Below are 25,641 nucleotides of genomic sequence, written 5' to 3' on the forward strand. Positions count from 1 at the left end.
ACATATTATTTTTGCAAAAAAATCATACGCCTACATTCTTTCTCACACTCCACTCTATCTGTGTTGCAAATTTTATCAAAATCGGTTAAGTGGTTTTACGTGAAAGCGTAAAGCATATTAATCTGATGATGATGTAGATGATATTAGCCTCGATAAATGGGCTATCTAATACTGAAATAATTTTTCGAACACGTAGGAGACGAACCCGCGGGTTAAAGCAAGTATTTCTATAGCTCATGTGTTATTCTGGCAACGATGTAGCTTAGGTAGCTACATCGTTGCAAAGTTACATCAAAATCCGTTCAGTGATTATCGGGCGAGTAACTAAGAATACTTCATTAAAAACTTTCGCGTTTATCCTACTACTATTATAAAGGCGAAAGTTTGTAAGTATGGATGTATGGATGTTTGTTACTCTTTCACGTAAAAACTACTGAACCGATTATAATGAAATTAAGCACACATATATATAGGGTAACTTGGATTAACACATAGGATAGGTAATATCCCGGAAAGCCCACGGGAACGGGAACTATGCGGGTTTTTCTTAGAAAACGCGGGCGAAGCCGCGGGCGGAAAGCTAGTAATACATAGTTTTCTGCCTGCGGCTTCGCCAGCGTCGTCAAAAGATAGTTCCCGTGGAATTTTCGGTATATAACTAGCCTAACTAGATTTCCGCCCGCGGCTTCGCCCGCGTTTTCAAAGGAAAACCCGCATAGTTCCCGTTCCCGTGGGATTTCCGGGATAAAACCTATCCTATGTGTTAATCCAAGTTACCCTCTATATGTGTGCTAAATTTCATTGTAATCGGTTCAGTAGTTTTTACGTGAAAGAGTAACAAACATCCATACATCCATACATCCTTACAAACTTTCGCCTTTATAATAGTATTAAGATTATGTCTTTCCTCAGGTATCAAAATTATTTCACTGTTCGATAGTCCATTTATCGCGGAAGGCTATAGGCTATATATCATCACGCTAAGACCAACAGGAGTGGAGTAATGCGGGTAAAACCGCGGGACACAGTATACAATAATCATAGTTACGCCCGGTTAGCCACTTCTCTGATAAGTACTGTGCTATAAATAGAGTATGACTACATAAGTGTCCTTGATCGAGACCATACTTAATGAGGCCAGCAGTTTATATTATAGGAAGATATACATATATTTTAAACTCAAACATTTATTTATTCAATTAGACTTCTTCTAGAAGCACTTTTGAGACGTCATTAGGTACATATTTTTAACATTTACCACCAATTCGGAAAGCAGTAGGTATCTACGGAGAAGAATCGGCAAGAAACTCCATAGTTGCTCTTTTTAATCATGTCAGTTTTACAATTTAATTTTACAAATTACATATTATGTAACATTTTATATGCCAATATAAGGGGGAGCGTTTCGTTTGTTTGTTTGGGTAAAATAAATTAGTGAATTACTGAATTATTAGACGGTGGAAAGATATACAATGCTCTGGAGGGAAAGTACTTGAAATATTGATAGTAAATTTTGCTGAAAGTAAACATTCCTTTATTTAAAATAATAATAGTTTAAAAAAACTAAAAAACACGCTTTTTATAGAAAACCGAACTTAAAAATAGAAAATTTTTATCAAATTAGTGTATTGTCATCGGTCCTCAATAAATCTACAAAGTTTGAACGAAATCTGGCCGTTTAAAGTGGGTCAAAATCGCGCCCAAAGAAGTCGGTTACAAACATACAAATATACAGGTGAAGCTAATATAAAGCGTGTAAAAAGAAATAGTACCGCATTGAAAGATTTTCGATATTTCACTTGCGACCGGGAATCGAACTAACTAAAAATAGAAAAAATACTAATATTATAAATGCGAAAGTAACTCTGTCTGTTACGCTTTCCCGCTTAAACCTCTCAACCGATTTTGATGAAATTTGGCACAGACAATCTTTAGACCCTGAGAAAGAACATAGGCACCTTTTATTGCGAAACACCACGTGGGCGGCAGCTGGTTAATTATGAAATTGCAGTTTCTGGCGCAGTTGGTTAAAAATCAAACAGAAATCGTAATACATTCTTACTCTTTATAACACCAAGTAAAAAGTGAAGTCCCGTGTCCCCGTAGTGGGGTAGGGGGCAGATGTATTATTCATACATCTGTTTCACTGATCGATTTTTCTTTAGGGACAAGTAGGTGATCAGCCTTCTGTGTCCTGCCAGACCGAGACATTTTTTTTTTCGTCTCCACCGGGAATCGAACCCAGGACCCCTCGGTTCTACGCTCACGCGTCAACCACTGTTCCAAGGACGGGGTCACTAGAAATAAACCAGATTTAAAAGCTTTTTGAGATCGTACTCGTGGCACAGTCGGTTAAAAACAGACATCGTAATACATTCTTATTCTTTATAACACCAAGTAGGTAGATAATAAATATAGAAGGAAAGATTAACTTACTTGGTTGGATGCCATGAGTATCTTCATCACCTTGGGCTTGTATAAATACTTTTGTTTTTGGGACAATGCAAGTAATATTAATTGCATTAAAGGTACAAGAAAACATTTTTCGATACGTAGGTACATGAAATATGGATTAAAAAAAATCCTTATTACCGTATACCGATTATTTTTTACTAAAAAATAAATATATGATTTTTATCTACCTAATTTAATAATAGAACAACATTTTTATCTATTCAAATTTCGAATTTGGTTTTACAAACGTATTATAGAACAACATTTTTATCTATTCAAATTTCGAATTTGGTTTTACAAACGTATTATTTATAAAGGCGCTTCCCTAGAATGTACCTCTCCTCTTGAAGACCTCCATATTGTACTCATCGGGGAACTTATTGAAAAGGTTATTTTGTGGAGGGGATATTGAAACTACAGCGGTATCCGCTACCCCCGCGGGTAGCGGTATCACGATGGCACGCGATTAAATCTCTTACGTAATATGTTATAGAGACTGTAATGGCGTACCGATCCGAGTACGGTAGCGAACAGCCCATCGGGATACCGGCTACCCACGGCGGTAGTCGATACCGCTGTAGTTTCAATATCCCCTTTCACTCACACAAAATAACCTTTTCAATAAGTTCCCCGATGAGTACAATATGGAGGTCTTCAAGAGGAGAATTCTAGGGAAGCGCGCTTCCTTAGGCCACATCTCAGCTTACCATCAGGCGAGATCGTGGCCAAGCGCTCCCCTATTGCAGCATAAAAAAAAGGTTCTAATTTCACTTCATCTATCAGTTCATAAAAATACACGAACAAAGTCGCGCGCAGCAACTAGTTAAACTAAAATGTTGGTTCGTATGTCATTTTCTATTCAATTACTCAGCTAATGGTGAAAGCTGTCGATCACATGATGGCCTTTAGAGTAATTGAATTTTTAGTTTTGTTTTTTTTTTATCTAGATATACCATTTTGTAACCGTTTTAAGTGCATTGTGTCTTATTTCCTTGTTGTTATCTAAATGTATAGGAAAACTGATTTTATTGACTTACGAAGAAACGAAACTAGGGTCAAAAACTTGACTAAATGATTCCTTTTACACGCTTAAATATACTCATGAAATGATTGTGATTTCACCGATCCGTGACAATCGTACAAAGTTTGAATTAAATCTGTCCGTTTAAAGTGGGTCAAATCGAGTCTAAAGTCAATAAGTTAATTACTGTTCTAACTTCTTACCCCTGGCCCTATACAAATATTATAGTAAAACGCAAAAATCATTATGTTGTATTCTACTATTCAATTTGGTGAGGTAAATCGTGTGGCAATTACTAATCTCAGGAACTACTGTTCCGATTTGAAAAATTCTTTCCGTGTTACATAGTCCCTTTAGGAAGGCTAAATGCTATATATCACCACGCTAAGACCAACAGGAGCGGAGAAAGGCGGGTATAACCGCGGGGCACAGCTAGTGTTTTATACAATACTAGCTTCCGCCCGGAGCTTCGCCAGCGTGGTGTTTTGATAAAAGGCAAGGAAAGGCCTATGTTCTTTCTCAGGATCTAAAGATTGTCTGTGCCAAATTTCATCAAAATCAGTTGAGAGGTTTAAGCGGGAAAGCGTAACAGACAGATAGACAGACAGACTTTCGCATTTATAATATTAGTAGGATAGGATAAATAAATTATATATTGTACAAGTAACATTAAGTAGATATGATATAAATGAGGATATGTTTGTTCAATTAATTGGTCCTTATAAGTATTATTTTGAATTCTTGATACTGGCTCTAAATATATCTATTAAAATGATTAACCATTATCCTCTTTGTTTTTAATGATGAGTCATCATAATCCTTAGCGCCTCCCAAACATGTTCAAATCTATAGTTTTCCTTAATTAATTTTCCTCGTTTCAGATGTGATGGAGTCGTGACATCAAAACTATGGGAAGTGCTAAACATACTGCGATCAAACAAGCAACCATGGGCGAAGAAAAGAAATCCATAAAAGACATCCTCAAAAAACCGTTCCAAGCGATATTTAATAGAAAAGACAAGAGAAAGAACAAAGCAACAGATAAAGATCCGGAAAGAGATAAAAAAGAGCAAGAAAGAGATAAAAAGGAACCAGAGAAAGTAAAAGAAATAGTTGTCACACCGGTTTCTGAACTGTTAAATAAATTATCGATAAAAGATGATGAGCTAGACTTAAGCAAACTTTCAATAAAAGATGACGATGAAGACGAATTCAAAAACTTTTCTTGCAAAGTAATTGACGATGTTAGGTGTACAAGATTAGATTCACACAAATCAGACGACAGTGGGTATTCAGAAAAGACAGAGTCAGATGATGAAAAAGATTCGAAGGTAGATGATAAAAAGAAAAAGAAAGTACAGACTGTTGCTATATCGAGGGCTCCGATACAGAATAAACATCAATTTGTAGCGCCTGCACATCCGTATTCAAGAGAGGCTGATTTTAGACAGGTAAATATTATTGTACATTATCTTCTCCATATCTATACTAATACATATAATAAAGCTAAAGAGTTTGTTTGTTTCAACGCGCTAATCTCAGGAACTACAGGTCCGATTTGAAAAATTATTTCGGTGTTAGATAGCCCATTTATCGAGAAAGGCTATAGGCTATATATCATCGCGCTAATACCAACAGAAGCGGAGCCATGCGGCAGAAACCGCGGAGCGCAGCTAGTATTATATAAAATTCTCAAGTCACAATGTTAGTAACTTTACTCCTCGGAACGGCTTTACCAATTCTCACGGAGCTTATTTTGTACTAGCAGACAAACATGAATTCTAAACTCTTTATGTGCCATATTTGGTACACTTAATGCTTTCTTAATATGAAAAGGCTAGCACAATAAAGGAAGTAATAAAAAAACTAATGAGAATATTGTAACAATCTATTAAAGATCGCCATTTGAAAACATTAATATATCAACCAGACGTTAAATTATAACTAGCTTTCCGCCCGCGGCTTTTTTCAAAGCAAAACTCGCATAGTTCCCGTTCCCGTGGGATTTCCGGGATAAAACCTATTCTATGTGTTAATCCTAGTAACCCTCTATATGTGTGTTAAATTTCATTGTAATCGGTCCAGTAGTATTTGCGTGAAAGAGTAACAAACATACGTATACACATACATCCATCCTCACAAACTTTCGCATTTATAATATTAGTAGGAAACATAATTGATTGAATAACAATTGACCCTGATATAAGACCTTTGATAAATCTAACACAATCTAAAAGACTGAATAAGTGTACTTTCTAAGAACTTTCATTTAAGCCTCTTAATAGATTGCTAACGTCATTGTAATAGATAGGTGTTGGTTACTATGACGTCATATAGCAGTACTAATTCCAGTATAGGAAAAAGGTAGTTATATACCTATGTATGGGTAGTACTGCCTCCTTGGTAGAGTGGTTAAAGAGTGATTTATTCAATTAGACTGCTTCTAGAAGCACTTTTGAATCGTCATAACAGTTTTAACATTTACCACCGATTCGGAAGGTATCTATGGTGAAGAACCGGCAAGAAACTCGGTAGTTGCTCTTTTAAAATCATGTTAATTTGAATATAATACTAATATTAGAACCGAGGGCCCTGGGTTTTATTAAGGCTTGGTCTGGCAGGACACAGAAGGCTGATCACCTACTTGTCCGTAAAGAAAATCGATCAGTGAAACAGATGTATAATGCATCTGCCCCATACCCCACTAGAGTACATAGGACTTCATTTTTTATAGGTATATCGCCATCACACTGGAATCAGTACTGCTTTAAAACGTCATACATATACCAAAGACTGACCGGTTGTCTTGGTTGGTAGTGGCCCTGGCTTCCAAGCCAGAGGCCAGAGGTCGTGGGTTCGATTCCCACCCGGGGCAAATATTTGTGTGATGAACATAGATGTTTGCTCTGTGTCTGGGTGTTAATCACTACATAGTATAAAACAAAGTCGCTTTCCCTGTCCCTATGTCCCTATGTCCCTATGTCCCTTTGTACGCTTAAATCTTTGAAACTACGCAACGGATTTTGATGCGGTTTTTTTTAATAGATAGAGTGATTCAAGAGGAAGGTTTATATGTATAATAAGATCTATTAAGTAGTGGAGAAGTACTGTTATTTTTGAGGTTTCTAATGTGATGTCGTAAAAAATTACATTTATTCCGCTTACATTGCAAACGCAGGCTGAACCCTACGAGTTTTATCAAAATAATGTACTAAGTATTATACACATTGAAAAGGTCTACAGAAAAGTCCGCGATGGTATATGTCTATCTCTTATGGATAACCCACAATAACTTTTTTTTGTCATTTACTTTTTACGACAAATCATGGCTAATTTTCGAAGCGATTTTAACCAATACAGCATTAATCCTTAACCAATTAAATACCATGGATACATTGTTCATTTAATATAGATCTATATGGCCCTTTACACCGTATGATTTAAGTGAATATTTTCGAAGATATTACAGATTTAAAAATTGCAGGACGTAGCGTTTGCGGCCGCCCGGCTATGTATTTTATACCCGTGCGATGCCGGAGGCCGGAGCGGGCCGCTATATTTTTATACCTATACAACGTTCACAATTTTTCTGTAGTGTATTTAGTATCAGCATTGCACCCGTGCGAAGCCGGGGCGGGTCGCTAGTTATCTATATAAGTATTTATTTATAAAATTATATATGTATGTTTATCAGCCATCTAGTTTCCATAACACAAGCGAAAGCTTAGTATGGGATCAGATCGTGCCGCGTGTGAAAATTGTCCTGAATTATTTATTTGAAAAAAACATTTATTTAAAGTATTTTTTCTTTTTACAGATCAGCCAAATAAACAAACAGACATTCTCCGGAGGCCAAGTGCTCGTGAACGACACCACAAGAGCAGACAATTCCTTCTTGAACCAAGCGCTACAACTCGTCGACACAAATGTACGGGAATTCAACAAAAACACGCAAGAGGAACAGGTCAAATACTGGCAAATGGCTGAAGAATTCATTAACGAAAAGACCACGGAAGAGGACATCATCGCAGAGCTACTTCAAGCCAACCCTGACATCTGTCAGCTGTCAAATTTCCCACCAAAAGCCACAGATAATATCATGGCCACTTTTGACACCTGTCAAGTGTCAATTATCCCGCCGGAAGAGAATCCGATCGAGGAGTTTGAAAACGCGAACCTCATTGGTGAATACGATTCTTCGGAAATATTTACGCAGTGCATTCGAAACGAAATGGATACATTGAACGTATTTCCGACTCCGCCAAGATCGGAAAATGTACCAAGTCCTATGTCGGATTCACAGTCCTACTATCCAAGCCATTCTCCAAGCAACTACACGCTTTCCCCTGAAACGTCTTCACCAATGTATAACAGTGATTACGAAAGATACCAAGACGTTCAGTACGAGTATCCGAGCGTGCTTGACAGCTTAGAAACAGAAAATGACGTTGAGAGCACAGATAAAAAAGCGCGGGAAAAAGCGTCTATGACGTTAAAACAATATAAAGACATGCAAAAAGATATAGCCGCGGAATTCTTGAAAATGGAGTGTTGCCAGGCGAATAGGAAAACTTGTAAAGAATTGTTTCAAGGGCACTTGAATAAATTGAAGCTAGAACATAGGAAGATGATTTGTCAAAAGGTTGCGTGTTTGGATCTAGGCAAAGCGTACGGGTAAGTTCTATCTGTACTAATATTATAAATCTGAGTTTGTTTGATCGCGCTAGTCTCAGGAACTACTGGTCCGATTTGAAAAATGATTCCGGTGATAGATAGCTCGTTTATCGAGGAAGGCTATATGCTATATATGATCACGTTAAGACCAACAGGAGCGGAGTAATGCGGGTAAAACCGCAGGGCACAGGTAGTCTGTAGATAAATATCAGTTAGTTTTTGAACGAATGTGTTGTGACTTGTGGTTAATAGACGGACAGATGTCAATTTTTGAATGAATGAATTATAATAAGTGTTATATTGCATCTATTCTTATCTATGAAAATCATTTGTCTATAAATGTATACATTTATGTGTGTGTTCAATGTTCGTTTTGGAATAAATTTTAAAAGAAAATTCTCACTTTCTTAAAGAAAAATAATATTGAAAAATGTTCTTATTTGAGGGTAGATGTAGTTTCATGGGTCACTTTGTATCATTTTTAACATTACAAAGAGACACTTAAATATGTATTGTTGTTTCATATACATTTATTCAACTAAAGAAGGAAAAATTTAAAGATTATAGGATATACATACTGACTGCCGATAAATATAGAGATCTCGTTAAAATGCAAATTGCTTCGAGACGCCTGATATAAGGAAAATATTGACTTTTTACCTGCCCTTTTTCCTATATTTTTTATCACAGTAACACAATATAGTGCAAATAATCATCACCATCATCATTATAACTGTTATGTTATATACTAGCTTACCGCCCGCGGCTTCGCCCGCTTTGTCTAAAACTTAATAAATTATATAGTAAAACCTTCCTCTTAAATCACTCTGTCTATTAAAAAAAACCGCATCAAAATCCGTTTCGTAGTTTTAAAGATTTAAGCATACATAGGGACATATGTCGTGATTATTTAATAAATTAATTTCATTGTTCTATCACACAAAACTACTGAATCGATTTGACACAAACCTTGCTTGCTAATAGATTATTATGATGGTGCAATTCAAAAGGACCGTATTAAACTATACCTTTAACCCTGGTTGCCTGAAACGAATATTCTCTATATGTAACTTCATTTTTTTTTCAGAGTATTGCAACACATAATAGCAAGTCTATCAAACGACAACACAGATGAAAATTTACAGTTGGCTCTGTTCAGCCTAATCTGTGAGAAAGTGCTGGCTCTGAAAAAGGAGTTGTTTATCGGTGAATTCGGTAAGTTTCATAATTTATATTTATATTGTATTCTTATTTCTTACCTATTGTTGGAACTACATTTTATAATGAAGATTTTTTAAAGAAACAAATTTACGAAAGTTTTTTTAAATGAAAAAAGGAAAAAAAGGTGACCTAGTGAATTGTTTCATAAGAAAATCTGTAAGTTCTTGCTGTTTTTTTGATTTGTCATCCTTTAGTCGTAATCCTATATTATAATTTTCTACTTATTTTTTTTTTGAAGTGAAACTTCTTTATCGGGGTTGGAAAAAAATTTAGTGTAACAATTTTTCGTTACGCGTGACATTTTTCCGTTACGCGCCATCTTTTTCTTATCCCTACCACGCGTGATTCGACGTATTTCTATAAAGTTGCATATACTAAATTATTTTTTGAAAAATAAGGTCATAAAGAAGTTTCACTTCTTACGTGTGTACTGTGTACACTAGTACACGCACATATTTTTTTTTAATAACACATACTAGGCATTTCAAATTATATAATAAGTAATATCAAAGTAAGTTTAATACATATATAATTTGAATTTGAATAAATTTTTCGCATGATACTGGCCAAATGGAATTCTCGGACATAACCTCAAAAAAACGTTCTTTTTTTTTAATTGTTTTATACTTTGTAAGAAGTAAGGATTCAATTATTTGTTGTTTTTCGAAAATGATACATCGATACCTGTTTATTCGAAACAGGAATCGATATATCTTGATCTCGACGGACAAAAAAAGATACGTTATATTTAGTAGGAATGAGTATATTTTTGTAAACTATCTTCATATTCTTAAGCGATGAGTGTTTTGATATAACAGTTGCCAGATCAAATAGAAAATACTTTTCAAATGATTGACGAAGCTTTATAATATTCTATTTCTCATTGTGTATATTTATTGCTATTTTTCATATCCTTATTCTACAAAAAATAACCAAAAAATATTAATTTTCAGGTCTAAACCTTTTAAAAGCAGCCGTACTACGTTGTCCCAGCAGACCACTCATAACAAGATATTTGGTGCAATGCATACGAACAGTGACGAAGGAAGATACGTTCAAACCCGCGGGGGAATGCTTGTTTACTGAGGTTGGTTATAGTAATAATAGGATATACTAGCTGTGCCCCGCAGTTTTAAACGCATTGCTCCGCTCCTGTTGGTCTTAGCGTCATGATATATAGCCTATAGCCTTCCTCGATAAATGGGCTATCTAACACCGAAAGAATTTTTCCAATCGGACCAGTAGTTCCTGAGATTGGTCCGATTTGAAAATTTTTTCAGGCGCAGCTAGTCTTAAAAAAATGCTTAATTTTCCATTTTCTAATTATCGTATATTTCCCCCCCAGGTCGACGCTCTTGGTGACAATCTAATAATCGCTTGCGCTCGTGGTGGGGACACATTTGGCCTGTGTCTATACGAGCTTGTGTCGAAGCACAGTGGGGACGTACCATTGTTCGCTTTGCATCATGCTAATGCTGATGGTGAGTGGGGAGGATGGGTAGTGGGGAAAGGTATTTAGTTTTGAGGGGAATTATGATTGTGGTAGTGGGAAATAGTTTTGTAGAAGTGTGAAAGGTGGATTGATAGTTATTAATGAGTGTTAAATCGTGGTGGGGACACATTTGGCCTGTGTCTATACGAGCTTGTGTCGAAGCACAGTGGGGATGTACCACTGTTCGTTTTGCATCATGCTAATGCTGATGGTGAGTGGGAGTGGGGAGGATGGGAGAGGGGAGATGGGGAGGATGGGAGGGGGGAGATTGGCAGTGGGGATGGGATATGGGACGTGGGGAGGATGGTAGAGGGGAGATTGGCAATGGGGAGGATAGAATAGGGGAAATATGTGATAGATTGGTTTGATTACGATAATATATATGTTTGGTTATGTAGAATGTTACTTGTTAATTTTTGGTGGGTCCGTTAAAGTCTAGATTTTCTGTAAAAATAAATTTTGAAAAAACATGTATTACGTCTTATATGTTCATATAACTGTCCTTTTAACTCCATTTTGATTCACTTTTACCAGACAGATTTAATTCAAACTTTGTACACTTATCAAGGATCGGTGACAATACAATAATTTCATAACTACATCATAATAAATAGTTTTTTATTTAAATTATATTCATCTTATTAAATAGTTTTTTTTTTTGAAGTGAAACTTCTTTATCGGGGTTGGACAAAAATATAGTGTAACATTTTTGCGTTACGCCGTACGCGTGACATTTTTGCGTTACGCCGTACGCGTGACATTTTTGCGTTACGCCATACTCGTGACATTTTTAAGGTCATAAAGAAGTTTCACTTCTTACGTGTTTACTCTAGTACACGCATACATTTTTTCATATAAATTATATATATTTTGCAGGATACACAGCACTACACGTAGCTTGCAGCTTACATAGCGTGAAATCACCAAGAATTCACATCACTCATGTGCTTTTAGAACACGCTGGCGTGGATTTGTGGCGTGAGGTAAATAAGTATATTTTTTTTGACGTGACAACGTCTTATAATTCGACAGAGCCCGAAAAAACATGACTCATGCGGCGTTACCTCGCTCTGAGGCGTTCCATGTAAGGCTTGAAGTGCAAGCGAGAGCGCGGAACGAGCGACAAAGAAGCACAATCGGTTGTCACGTTCAACTATCGTCAGTAAACCGACTTTACAGACAACCAATTTTTACTTTAATTTTTCTTGTATTAAATAATATTTTAAATTGTGTAATAAATGTAAATAGTTTGGGAACTTTCTGTGCCAAATGTCATGTAAAAAACTAGCTGTTTCCCGCGATTTCACCCGCATCGCTCCGCTTCTGTTGGTCAGCGTAATGATATATAGCCTATTATAGCCTTCCTGATAAATGGGCTATCTAACACCGAAAGAATTTTTCAAGTCGGACCTGTAGTTCCCGTGATTAACGCGTTCAAACAAACAAACTCTTCAGCTTTATAATATTAGTATAGATGAAATGTTTATAAAAATTATAAAAAAGCCTATTTCTGGAAAATTGTATGGATAAATTAACATAATTATTATTAAACGCAATATTTCGTTTACAATTCTCATAATTTTTTTTTTTCAGGATATAAAAGGTGGTGAAACAGCCCTACATTTAGCTGTAAATTCAGCGAATTGTGACCTTCGTCTCATAATGGTGATATTTAAGAACATCGATCGAAAACTGTGGAAGAAACTTGCACATGTGCAAAATAGAAGGTAATACATGATTAAATCCATACTAATATTATAAATGCGAAAGTAACTCTGTCTGTCTGTCTGTTACTCAATCACGCCTAAAATACTGAACCAACTTTCATGAAATTTGGTATGGAGATATTTCTCAATCTCGGAAATCCCACGGGAACGGGAACTATGTGGGTTTTTCTTTGACTGCGCGGGCGAAGCCGCGGGTGGAAACCTAGTATTTAATATAATATAAAATTTTCGTATCAAGTAGGGCTGGACCGATTGTCATGAAATTTTGGCACACAAAGTTTCGATGCAGCAATCAATTTGACTTTATTTTATATAATTTTTTTTTTATTTTAATTTTTGGCTTTGCCTCATAACTTCCGACTGGTTGAACCGATTTTGATGATTCTTCTTACATTTGAATAGCTTTCAAATATTAGAAATGTTAGTTAGTGCTTTCGCTTGATCCCATTTTAATTTGTTTCTGAAAAAAAAGCAGTTTGATTATTATTTAAAAAATGACAGATTTAGTTCAAACTTTGTACACTTATCAAGGATCGGTGACAATACAATAATTTCCTGAGTAATTAATTTTATAAAAGCGTGTTTTTTGAAGTGAAACTTTAAGCGCGTTGAGAGTAAAATCTCAAAGTCGCGACATGGAAATACCGTCACGTCATGGAGTGAGGCGACGATTTTGTTACCTTCGAATATTTTCAAAGAAGTTTCACTTCTGACACGTGTACACAGACTCTTTTCTTAATAATATTTATTATCGAATCTATTCAAAGAAGTTTCACTTCTGACACGTGCGCTTTTTTTTTAATTATTGAAGTGAAACTTCTTTATCGGGGTTGGAAAAAAATTCAGTGTAACATTTTTTCGTTACGCGTGACATTTTTCCGTTACGCGCCATCTTTTTCTTATCCCTACCACGCGTGATTCGACGTACTTCTGTAAAAAGTTGCATATAGTAAATTATTTTTTGAAAAATAAGGTCATACAGAAGTTTCACTTCTTACGTGTGTACACTAGTACACGCACACATTTTTTTTTAATTATATTTATATTAAATTATATTTATTTTTACAGCTCGGTAACTCCACTAGAATACGCCCGGTCTGCGAGCAAATCGTCGACACGACAAAACTTTCCCATCGAAGTGTTGGAATTCCTCAAGAAATGCCGTTAAAAGTGTTATAAATAAATGTTTGAACATGGAATGGAACGCTTAATTTGAAATTTGAATTTCGAACGGTTTTGAATAAAGAACGCACAATTTTTGTGCAATTCGAAAGATGGTTGAATTTGGAATAGATTCGAGTTTCTTTTTTTGGATGTATAGAATTTGAAATATGGAATTGGAATAGAATTTTGAATTTGGAACGTAAAATATTAATGCATTATATTTTGAAATTGTATCAGTTTTTATTTTGATGAATATGAATGACATTGTATTTTTTATTTGTTTATCAAAAACAAATTGAATAAAGAGATTAATAGAAATATGAACGGAATATTTTTTATACTTGTGTATAAATAAGTTTTAGTTTTAAAGTTGAAACTCTATTTTTATAATCCAAAGGGAAAATATGAATGTTGTTTTGCACAAATATATTTTTAATATGGACATTTTTAATTGTTTATATATTTAAGATAAGATGAAAAATAAAATCAATTTTGTTATTTTAAGGGGATATAACATTTAAATAAGTTATAATAATTTTAAATTTAATCTATACTAATATTATAAAGCTGAATAGTTTGTTTGTTTGAACGCGCTAATCTCAGAAACTTACTGGTCAGGTTTGAAAAATTCTTTCGGTGTTAGATAGCCCATTTATCAAGGAAGGCTATAGGCTATATATCATGACGCTAAGACCAACAGGAGCGGAGCACTGCGGGTGAAACCGCGGGCACAGCTTGTATTAAAATAAACTACATTCTTGTTACACTTTGTACAACGTATCTATCTATTATTTTAGTTTCATCAAAATGTATTCAATGATTTTCGCCTAAAATTGTATTTTTTTTAATTTATCCTTGATATTTCTATAAAAATGAGATTTAGTCATAGAAAAAAATCATTTTAAAATTATTGATTCATATACATACCGTAAGTGCTCTTAATAAAAATATTTTTTAATATTTTTCATAAATAAAAATATTTTTTAGTTAGTACTTAGTATGGTTAGTTTTTTAGATATTTTAAAATTTAAGTATATTTAGGTACCTGCAATATTTTTTAAAAACTTCTACTAAAGTAAAAATTGAATTTTTTTTGCGCAGTTGGTTGTGTTTTTTTAAACTATGATCTCTAGTTAGGTTTTTGATCTGAAATAATATTGGTTTAAAAGTTTTTGATGGATTTTTAATAATTTTTTGTAGAAAATATAGTATTGGTAGCACAAAGAAAAGTACTTTTTTTTTATTACGCACTTTTTTTAGATGTTTTAAAACTAACTTTAAATTGGAAAACAATCTATTTCTTTTTAAAAAAAATCCATCATCTACTGTGTATTTAAACTAATGCATAATATTTTTATAGATATTGGCTAGCTTAACTTGCCTATAACTTGATATTAAGGTTATAAGGTAATAACTTAGGGTTATATTAAGTTACATAACAATTTTATAAAAAACCGTTTTTATTCCCACTTTTTCTAAAAACTCAGTCACTCCAAAATGGGTTGACCGCTTTTGATGAAACTTGTGTATTTGATAAGTCGTGATTTGATAAGAATAATTCGTATCGCCGCTGTATCCCACATTTTAAAAATAAAATTTTCATAAGTATATTATTATACAAATAAGTTTAATCTTTAAGAGAAAGATACACACAAAAAAATATCTTCTATAAGATTCAAATCAACAATTTGATTTGATACACGTAATTAAAATTTAAATAAGTTATTATAAGTTGAAAGTCATAAAATTTTAATGCATATAATATTTATGTATAAGTATAAGTATACATTAATATAGTATTTGGCATTTTTGTAAAATTTTTAATTCTTATGCCGGGTCTAATTATTGTATTCAATATAATATTGAGTTTTAAGTTGTTTTTTATTTATAGATCTATTCACAAAATAATAAATAAATATTTCAGGACAATTTTCACACACGGCACGATCTGATCCCATACTAAGCTTTCGCTTGTGTTAAGGAAACCAGATGGCTGATAAACATACATATACATATATATAATTTTAAATAAATACTTAAATAGATACCTACTATTTTTATATATTTGTACCAAACAGTACCATCTTTTGAAATACGGTAAAACGGCAATATTAATTAAGATTTTTTATTTTATACCAAAATCGTCGCCTTAATCCATGATGTGACGGTATTGCCATGACGCGACTTTGAAATTGTACTCTCAACGCGCTTAAAGAATCACTTCAAAAATCCAATGCGTCATTTTAACATTATAAGGTCATAACTCCCACGTACCTACACTATAAAAAGAAAAAAATCGAATGTCCAAAAAATCGTATTCCAAAAATAAATAAGTACTTACAAAAATTACAAATTATAGCATTTAACTTAAATTTACATTTTAAACCCATTAATAACATGTTTTTTGATCAAGTAAAATTATTGTTATGTTGTATTTGTTACAGTGGTTACAGTCTAAACCCTTAACCAGTCAAAACCTTAATGACAGGTAAAATTAATCAATAAGGTTATCGACTAATAGGTAACATATAAGGGTGTGGGTTAGGTAAGGTTCGTGTTTTTTTAACTACACATAAATAGGAGCCCCGTGAAGCGGGGCTCCGTCGCTCCGTCGCCTACACGAACCTAACCTAACCCACACCCTTATAGTCAATTAACCTATTAGTCAATAACCTTATTGACTAATTTTACCGGTCAATGAGGTTTTTGACTGGTTAAGGGTTTTGACTGTAACATATACAAAGACAAAACAACTTTTCATTTGACCTTTTTAAGTTTTAACCTATAACAGGAAAAATATCAAAATTACAAACACCATATATTTTTAGTTGCTTGATTCAAAACTAGCTACCCTCCCGCGGCTTCGCCCGCGTTTTCAAAGAAAAACCCGCACAGTTCCCGTTCCCGTGGGATTTCCGGGATAAAACGTATCCTATGTGTTAATCCAAGTTACCCTCTATATGTGTGCTTAATTTCATTGTAATCGGTTCAGAAGTAGTTATTTGCGTGAAAAATTAACAAACATACATACATCCATCCTCACAAACTTTCGCATTTATAATATTTGTAGGATAGGATTCCTTAATCCAAAGCATAACGATAGTAGGCCACACTAGTAATTATTTGATTATAATTTCTTTGCTGTGTCAAAACCTATCAAAAAAATAACTCGACTGTGCAAGAAAGAGGGTTATGTTTTGATTGTATTTATTATGGAATTTCAAAATAAAGCTAAAACTAGCTTTTTATATTATTTATTGCATCTTAAAATAAAACCGGCCAAGTGCGAGTCGGGCTCGCGCACAAAGGGTTCCGTAGCAGCAAATATAATAAATTACAGTTAAATCAACCTATCTCAAAAACTATAAGAGATACTTTGATCAAACCAAAAATCGTTGAAAGAGTTAATTAGCATGCATCACCTCTATTTTTTTTAGAATTTTATACCCCGTAGTTATAAAAATAGAGGGGGGGGGACATACTTTTTACGACTTTGAGAGCTGATATCTCAAAAACCGTTCACTTTAAGAAAAATGTTTTTTAGAAAACTTTATATCATTTTAAAAGACCTTTCCATTGATACCCCACACGGGTATGTACATCGAAAAAAAAAATTTCATCCCTCAGTTACATGTATGGGGGGCCCCACCCCCAATTCTTTTTTTTACTATTTAGTGTCATATTTTTGTAGCGGTTCATACAACACATATTCCCATCAAATTTCATCACTGTAGTACTTATAGTTTCCGAGTAAATCGGCTGTGACAGACGGACAGACGGACAGACGGACAGACGGACATGACGAAACTATAAGGGTTCCGTTTTTGCCATTTTGGCTACGGAACCCTAAAAAGCTACTTTTTTTAAGATGCAATAAATAAAAAACATGAATTTTCATAACTGTTTCATATTTAAACCGACTTCAAAAAAGGAGGAGGTTCTCAATTCGGTCGGTAGGTATATTTTTTATTTTATTTACATACCAGGTGTAACAATAATTGCATTAGTTACCTACTACACTTCATGTCTTTTTTGTTTGTTGAATTAAATATTATTAAATAAATAAAAATAAATAAATAAAGCTTTATTTGTTCCATAAGAATATACAATTTTAGTTACAGTTATAGGCTTTTTTTTTAAATATTATTACAATAAATTAATATTTTTAAGTAAACTGAACATCTCAAGCGTGTTCCGCAGACAACAAATATACATATTACATAATTATATATATTTATAAAATTACATTACCTATTTCTACTTATATAAATCTACTTAAACATTCTTGTTATTAAATCTGTAAATTTTTGATCAATAAATATTTTTTATAAACTGTGTGTTTTATTTATAGTACACCTTACCTTACTAGTTAAGTAACATATGTGATATGTATTTAAATTTAAGATTACTACTACCCAATACAATGTAGAGGGGAAAAAATATAAAAAAAGTTTTATTAAATCTATTATTATTAAATAAATTAAAGCTGACGAGTTTGTTTGAACGCGTTTTTCTCAAGAACTACTGGTCCGATTTGAAAAAATATTTGGTTGTTAGATAGTCCATTTATCTAGGAAGGTGATGATATATGCCCTATAGGCATATATCATCACGCTAAGACCAATAGGAGTGGAGCAATGCGAGTAAAACAGCGGGGCACAGCTAGTTTTCATTATAAAGTGTACCTAGTCAATGAAAATGATCCACTGTATGCCTGGATACTATTCGTTGACCGCCTCCTTGGTACAGTGATTGACGCGTGAGCGTAGAACCTGGGTTCGATTCCCGGTGGAGATGAGGAAAAAAAATGTCTCGGTCTGGCTGGACATAGAAGGCTGATCCTACTTGTCCATAAAGATAAATCCATCAGTGCCCCTTACCCCACTAGGGGACATGGGACCACTAATTATTTACAGTCGCATTAATACAGCGCCAGTGCAGTACAATAACAATAATTATTAAAAAAAATATATAATTAGTTATAATGCAAATTGGTATATTAATTATTGTTTGTATTGTTATTGTAAGTTAGGGTTTACAGAGTCTTGTGCTCTGACGAGGACGGTTTGCGCTCGTCAATTAAATTTATAGTTTGCTTTTCGCGAAGACGGTAAACATTTGGTTGGATGTTGTAATATTTTAATATCGGAATATATAATGATGTGTAATTTTCTATTAATTCATCGTATAAAGCTTTATATTCATTAGTTTTGCGAGCTTTTTTACGACGCATTTGTTACCGATTTGATTTTTTTTTTTTTTGTTATTTGTTAGTGAGTTACCTTATTTTAGTGAAGTCTTGAATCTGGGTGTCTCGTTGACAGTGCCAACTCGACGGTGACGTAATTTTCGAATTACTCGATAGCTTTCTGCGACTTTGCTACAATTTAGTTTTAGCGCCATCTATGTTAATGCCACCGTACTACTTCAAAGTATTGGATAAATTATTTGATTAGTTAATTGTTGTAAATTATAGATGGCGCGCAAGCAGAACTTATGAAAAAAAAGGGTTTTTTTTTCAGAGTTCGACGAGTTTTGACTGTATATCCTACAAACATATAAATCCTCATAACATAACCAACGTTTGTACATCTTGCTAACATGCATAATGTTGAACATCTCGTTTTCGTATTGAAGTAAATTACGCTTTATAAATATTTTTTTGACCAAACAGTAAACTCCTAGTTTGACCCACTATTGTAAAATGTTTTCAAGCTCTTTATTTAACTATCTAAACCACAAAAAAAAATATTTCTTCATTCGTCTATAGCTCTAAAACAAATAAGAGTCATACTTAGTTACAATTTCTATAAATCACTACATAGTATAAAACAAAGTCGCTTTCTCTGTCCCTATGTCCCTTTGTATGCTTAAATCTTTAAAATTACGCAACGGATTTTGATGCGGTTTTTTTTAATAGATAAAGTGATTCAAGAGGAAGGTTTTAGTATATAATTTGTTAGGTTTTAGACAAAGCGGGCGAAGCCGCGGTCGGTAAGCTAGTCTTTTATTAAATTTATAAATGCTTTTTTTTATCTTTGGCTGGTCGTTTACGTTTCATGCCTCTTGCCTCAGGAGGTGGCTGCCGGCTTGCAAATATAATCTTTGAGAAACTTTAGACATGTGCATCCAGTGTCGAGCTTGTAAGCCGGAGACATGCTCTAATATGAAATCACATTTTTTGGCAATCATAACTAGTGTTTTAATTGGGCAAAAATAGCACGTTAATTTGCTCACAAAAATTTGGTGATCATTTACTATTTTTGGTCCCCAAATACAATTTGAATTACAGTCGTGAATAAAACAGCTAGAAATAGTTCTATACTTATAAGAAGTTTTTGGGCTTAATTTTTTTTTTTGGTGTTAAATATATTTTTATTTTTTGGTAAAAGAGATCGGGTAGGTAGGTATCGAAGTATTTTTTGGTGGTCATAATATTTATTCCCCTTTTTAATGGTATAGTCACAGTATAGTTTTAAGTTATCTTTTGTTGTATTTCTATAGGTATGCTTCGCAAATAGTGTTTCTGTAGGGTGTGTGTTTATGTAGGGTATATTGTTTTTGTTTTATTATTATTAGGTATTATTTGGTCTGATAACTCGACGTTCCATCTGTTAGAAAAAAGTGAAAATTCAGTCATAATCTGTGTGAAATTTAGTTGGACGCTATCTAGGAGCGAACACAACATGCAAAAAATTATAAACCTACACTTGTAACTATAAATAATACTAACAATTAGTTATGAAGTATGTATTAAATTTTCTGTGAATATCAACCACATCATTCTTTCGGTGTTAGATAGCCCATTTATCGAGGAAGGCTAGAGGCTATATTATATCACGCTAAGCAATGAAGCAATGCGGATACAACCGCGGGGCACATCTAGTAATATTATAAAGCTATGTTTGTTTGAACGCTCTATCTCAGGAACTAAGGGTCCGATTTGAAAAACTCTTTCAGTGTTAGATAGCCTATTTTATCGAGGAAGGCTATAGGCTTCTTCTCTATAAGTGATATTAGTAGCATCAAGTCAGAGTACACATAATATATATGTTTTTTTAAGATTGGGTATGTAGAATAAAATAAAACCACAGCATAAGGTCGCATTCTGTATTCCACTAATTCGAGTTCCACACATTTACAATCGATACATTCACACTACATTTAAATGCAAGATACAAAATTTTACAATAAAATATGAACACATCTGCCATTTCTGGTGATATTCCCGTGACATATACTCATTTATAATATTTTCTATAGATAACATTGATATTACATATATTTAACTAGAAAAAATATCATAGTATACGTAAAAAGGTGTAGATAGGTTACAAACACAACATTCGATCTTAAAAATACACTAACGCACACACGGTTAGCCGTCAAAGTGAGATGGCATGATTCAACTGTCGTTAGAAAGAGACTGAAGTAAATTGTGGCCAATTAGCCACATTTAGACGTGTCTTTCGCGCTTATAATCTACCTATACCTTTTTACTTATAATATTTGATAGCATCAAGTTTAAATGACAAGTCAGCGATCCTGCAAACTGCGCAAATTCGATTCGAAAATATATTGACCGTTTTGACTATCTAGGTACATTAAAATGAAAATGATGAAAAATGCAATTAATATACTACAGTTATATAATAAAAAAATGTACTTAAAACCTAAATTAAGCCAAATAGCCAACTTATTATACTAAATACAGCACATTGACAGTACAGTCTCTTTCTATCTTGAATAAACTTCCCTTAGTTAGAGAGAGATGGCACGATTATGCGACCAAATTTTTAAGTTAACACCCCTCTCGCTCTAACAAAGTCTAATTGTATGCGATAGAAAGAGATAGCATTACACATTTTAATGATCGTCATTTATACAATATTTAGTAAATCGAATTGAAACAAAATTATACATATGCGATATCAAAATTATCATTGAAAATGACTTGCCGCCAATATTATTCATAAGATATTATCACAGAGTAGCAATATATATTTTATTATATTATTATTAAATCCTGCTTTGAGCTGACCGTTTTAAAAAATAAATTAAACTACAGATAACAAAACACAAGCAAACGAAAAAACATACACACGCCACATAAGGTGATTTTTTATACATTAGTGTTACATTTATTATGAAAAAAAAAAAGTTTTGAGATCGTTTTTTTATGATTTTTTTTCAATTTATATTTATTTTTTTGTCATTTATATATTTATACTTTTAAGAAATAAGTATGAATATTAAACGCTAAGTTAAAAATAAGTTTTTTTGTTTGTTTGTTTTTTTTTGCATCACGAATTACTAAACCCGGCCGAGATTAATCGATAACAATATACAATTGATGTTTTTCTCAATCGTTAAAAAAATCGGTGGACATTTTTTTTATCTCGTAAATATGCATTCACATGTCTTAAGTATTATACTTACATCTAGAAAATATGGAATATTTATTTATTTTTATTTATTAATTTTTTTTTTGAACATTTTCACTTACAAAAATCATCACAGTTAAGCTATGGGCCAGAGCAATGTTCGTTTTGTATCAACTTACCGACGACAGATCACATTTTTTTATATATATTAACTATAAAACGTAAATACATAAAAACTACCTATTATTAGCACAATTTTAGTGGCCTTGAACGAAAAATATTAAAAAGAAACTACGCTACAGTGAAATGTCGTCGACAACCGATTTAATGTAGATTTTATCTAAAAAAATTACAATAATTAATAAAGCTATATACTGATAAAAACTAAAAAAAACGACCATTGCCCTTGCGGATGCAATTATTAAAAAAAAAACGTTAAAAATAATACTCCCTCATTTATTAACCGGTTCCAAATTAAAACATGTCAAATTCACGCTGCCTTTTATTAAAATACAATTAAATCATTTCGATCACGGATTTTTGAATATTCAAAAGTGGGATCTCGACATTATTAATTATTATTTATTATTAACTTTTATAAAAAACCATTTTTTCAATTTCGCGCCAACGACATTTGAACGCTCAAGTCACATTCCTTAGCCCGGTTATTAACAAAAAAAAAAACAAATTCGTTCATTAATTTTTTATTCAAATTACATACAGCCAGTAACCAATTTTTTTTCGTAATTAAAAAAACCAATTGACAGCTAACTTTTTTTCTTAATTAAAATTGCAAACAGCCAGTTTATAAATCAATGCTTGTTTATTCTTTTTTTTTAATGCTTAAATTTAAGAACGAATCTGCTTTTCCCTCGACATGTTCCCGCCAAATTTAAATAAAGAACGAGTTTTGTGTTTGATTTTTTTTTTAATTTTATTATTATTTTTATTTATCCTATGCTAGTTGTCGCAGTACACAGGCAGTACGGGGCTCCTCGGCCAATCGGATGTCTCTTCGCATTCGCTGCTTTCGCTTCCGGTTCTAGAAAGAAAAATGTTTTTAATTTATTAATAAAAAAAAATGTAGGCTGATGCAAAATTTTAATGTTGGGGAGTTCGATCAAAACATTAGGACAATAAAAAAAAAATGTAGAAAATAATATCTGTATATACCATACTCTACGGCTAGTCTACGAAACGACTGGACCTATTTCATATTTTTCATATTTATCGAGGAAGGCTATATATCATCACGCTAAGACCAACAGGAGCGGAGCAATGCGGGTAAAACCGCGGGGCGCAGCTAGTTACAAATAATTACCTGTTTCTTACGGGCGTAGAGTCGACAGCGAAGTGTTGTTCCTCGATCGTTGGCAGCATCGATGTCAGTTTGTCTGTTGGACGTAGCACCTGCGGTCAAAAAGTTTCATTAGAATTTGTTCAGCAGTTTTATGTGGTAACATTAATTGCTTTTTTTTAATGAAATCGTCTTTAGCATCGAAAGACGGGTAAACGAAAAAAAACGATAAACTTAAATTAATTGAGATTTAACGTAGGGGTAAAATAAGATAGGAATCATGCTTGTAGTATGTTCGTTGCAACGGTTACGGTTGCTATGGTAACGCAACATGGCGCAATCGCGCGTGCCAACCAAGAAGCTTATATCTAATACACTGGAGATTTCAGTATGAACATTAACTTGTAACAAGAAAATATGGCCTTGAATGACGCCTTTTTTTATCCCTTTCACACTTTAAACTTTCAACTTGGCAAGTTAGGTGTGAAAGGGATAAAAAAACATACAGGCATCATTCAAGGCCATACTTTCTTGTTACAAGTTAATGTTCATACTGAAATCTCCAGTGTATTCGATATAAGCTTCTTGGGTAGAATTCATCCGTAACCCCATCAGCGTTGCTATGGCAACCACCTAACATAAAGGCACCACCACACACCTTACGGGTCCGCTCGCTGAGCCGCCACACGAGCCGCTGCCGCTGCACGGAAGCACCCCGAGCTTCGTACCGCGCTAACACACTGCGGAAACGCGTACGAACCGCCACTAGGGACGCGTCGCTCATCTGAAATGCCATTATAGTTGTTATAGTCAAAGAGTAAAGTGACAAGGTAAAATTCATTTTTTCGCAGTAAAAATCAGATATGTATATGACCAAAAGGCCAGTGCGTTCACACTTCACAACTGTTTTTCAGCCGTATTTATTTATAATTACAATAATCACGAAATGTTATCTAACGACATCATTGTGTAAATAAAATATTATTAACATTGAAATGCCATAAATTCTACTCAAAGATAAAAATCCATTTATTATGATCAGAAAGATTCGAAGATTTCTGAAAATTTTACGCCAAACGCAAACCCTGCGATTTGAACCGACTAAAATCTGTTAAAATTTCACATCATTTTTTTTATCGTCATAAGAATTAGAATTATACAAATATTTGTAAATAATTGTAATAAAACTCACATGACAATACGCCTGCAATTGCGCGGCGAATTCATACAAGCAATACGCTTCCTCGGGCACGGGACCACCTTCCCGACTCCACTCTACCAGTTCTAATTCTGTAAAGAAATATTATTTATTTATTTATTTTTTATTTGATTTTACGCCTGTATATTATACAATAAATAAGTTTTTACTTTTAAAACTAAATTTCCTAATCTTTTAAAAAAGTAGCTCAAGTTACTTCTTATCACATCGCCTATCGGTCATGAATCCATATGAAATATCGGAACAAAAAAGTGGCAAGTTACTCCTTATCACATCGCCTATCGGTCAGTGAAAATCCCGCCAAAATAGCTCCAGCCGTTCCAGAGATTAGCCGGAACAAACAGACAAAAATTGTAAAACAATTTACTATTTTGGTATAATATGTAGTCTTAACATCCAAATTCATTCAGTAAAAATCGGTTATTTCAATATTACAAGCTAAGCCGCGCGGTTTTCCACGAAGGGAAACCCATGGGTAAAGGTAAATCGGTTCAGTAGTATATTTGCGTCAAAGAGTAACAAACACACACATACACGTCCATCCTCACAAACTTTCGCATTTATAATATTAGTAGGATTTAGGGCAGATTTTTCAATCCTTGGTTAAAACTTATTCGTCGAATAATGTATAAAACTACCATTTTAAAAACGTATTCTAATTGCCCGTATTTGACACTTTACGTGACATTTTAATATTATCGTGTAATACTTTATTGGACGGATAAGTTTTATCCAAGCATTGAAAAATCGGCCCTTAAATAAACAAAAACTCACCCAACTGATGGTACAATATAACCAACGCTAGTTCACTGCTCCTCGCGTTAACACACTCTGCGTCACAAACTGCTATCTCTAACAGTTTCATTAGCTTTTCTTCGGAAAGCGGCTAAAAGGGAGAAAAATGGGTTATTATTTATTGTAGTGATGTTATAGACCGGGATCCCTCGCCCTTTTTCGTAAGTGATTACTAACAAGCTAAATTTTCGTC

General features: G+C 33.6%; 2 protein-coding genes and 1 long non-coding RNA gene across 5 annotated transcripts in view; 2 read left to right on the forward strand and 1 right to left on the reverse strand.

Moving 5' to 3' along the window:
- LOC149475210 (uncharacterized) overlaps positions 1-15,626 on the forward strand; it is a 41,075-nt gene extending 25,449 nt beyond the window's left edge. For both annotated transcript variants that reach the window (XM_089713582.1, XM_089713583.1), the window contains exons 2-9: positions 4,357-4,926; positions 7,293-8,149; positions 9,237-9,364; positions 10,324-10,457; positions 10,716-10,851; positions 11,739-11,845; positions 12,456-12,589; positions 13,658-15,626. In XM_089713582.1, the coding sequence (XP_089569708.1) occupies positions 4,384-4,926; positions 7,293-8,149; positions 9,237-9,364; positions 10,324-10,457; positions 10,716-10,851; positions 11,739-11,845; positions 12,456-12,589; positions 13,658-13,757 (2,139 nt within the window). In that variant the 5' untranslated portion in view covers positions 4,357-4,383 and the 3' untranslated portion in view covers positions 13,758-15,626. The remainder of the gene's footprint in view (positions 1-4,356; positions 4,927-7,292; positions 8,150-9,236; positions 9,365-10,323; positions 10,458-10,715; positions 10,852-11,738; positions 11,846-12,455; positions 12,590-13,657) is intronic.
- LOC149475211 (uncharacterized) lies at positions 781-16,972 on the forward strand. The gene is made up of 2 exons (XR_016318114.1): positions 781-818; positions 16,752-16,972. It is a non-coding gene; the product is annotated as an uncharacterized LOC149475211 (long non-coding RNA).
- A 3,877-nt stretch (positions 16,973-20,849) lies between these two features.
- The window catches only part of CycG (cyclin G), a 39,069-nt gene continuing 34,277 nt past the window's right edge, over positions 20,850-25,641 (reverse strand). For both annotated transcript variants that reach the window (XM_089713658.1, XM_089713659.1), the window contains exons 7-11: positions 25,428-25,539; positions 24,627-24,724; positions 24,093-24,218; positions 23,459-23,547; positions 20,850-23,179 (exon numbers count right to left, since the gene is read on the reverse strand). In XM_089713658.1, coding sequence (XP_089569784.1) covers positions 23,098-23,179; positions 23,459-23,547; positions 24,093-24,218; positions 24,627-24,724; positions 25,428-25,539 — 507 coding nt within the window. In that variant the 3' untranslated portion in view covers positions 20,850-23,097. The remainder of the gene's footprint in view (positions 23,180-23,458; positions 23,548-24,092; positions 24,219-24,626; positions 24,725-25,427; positions 25,540-25,641) is intronic.

The sequence above is a fragment of the Colias philodice genome, chromosome 31 (genome assembly GCF_061535455.1).
Source record: "Colias philodice isolate Cphi_HAF_F1 chromosome 31, ilColPhil1 Martin Lab GWU primary, whole genome shotgun sequence".
NCBI classification, from domain to species: Eukaryota; Metazoa; Arthropoda; class Insecta; order Lepidoptera; family Pieridae; genus Colias; species Colias philodice.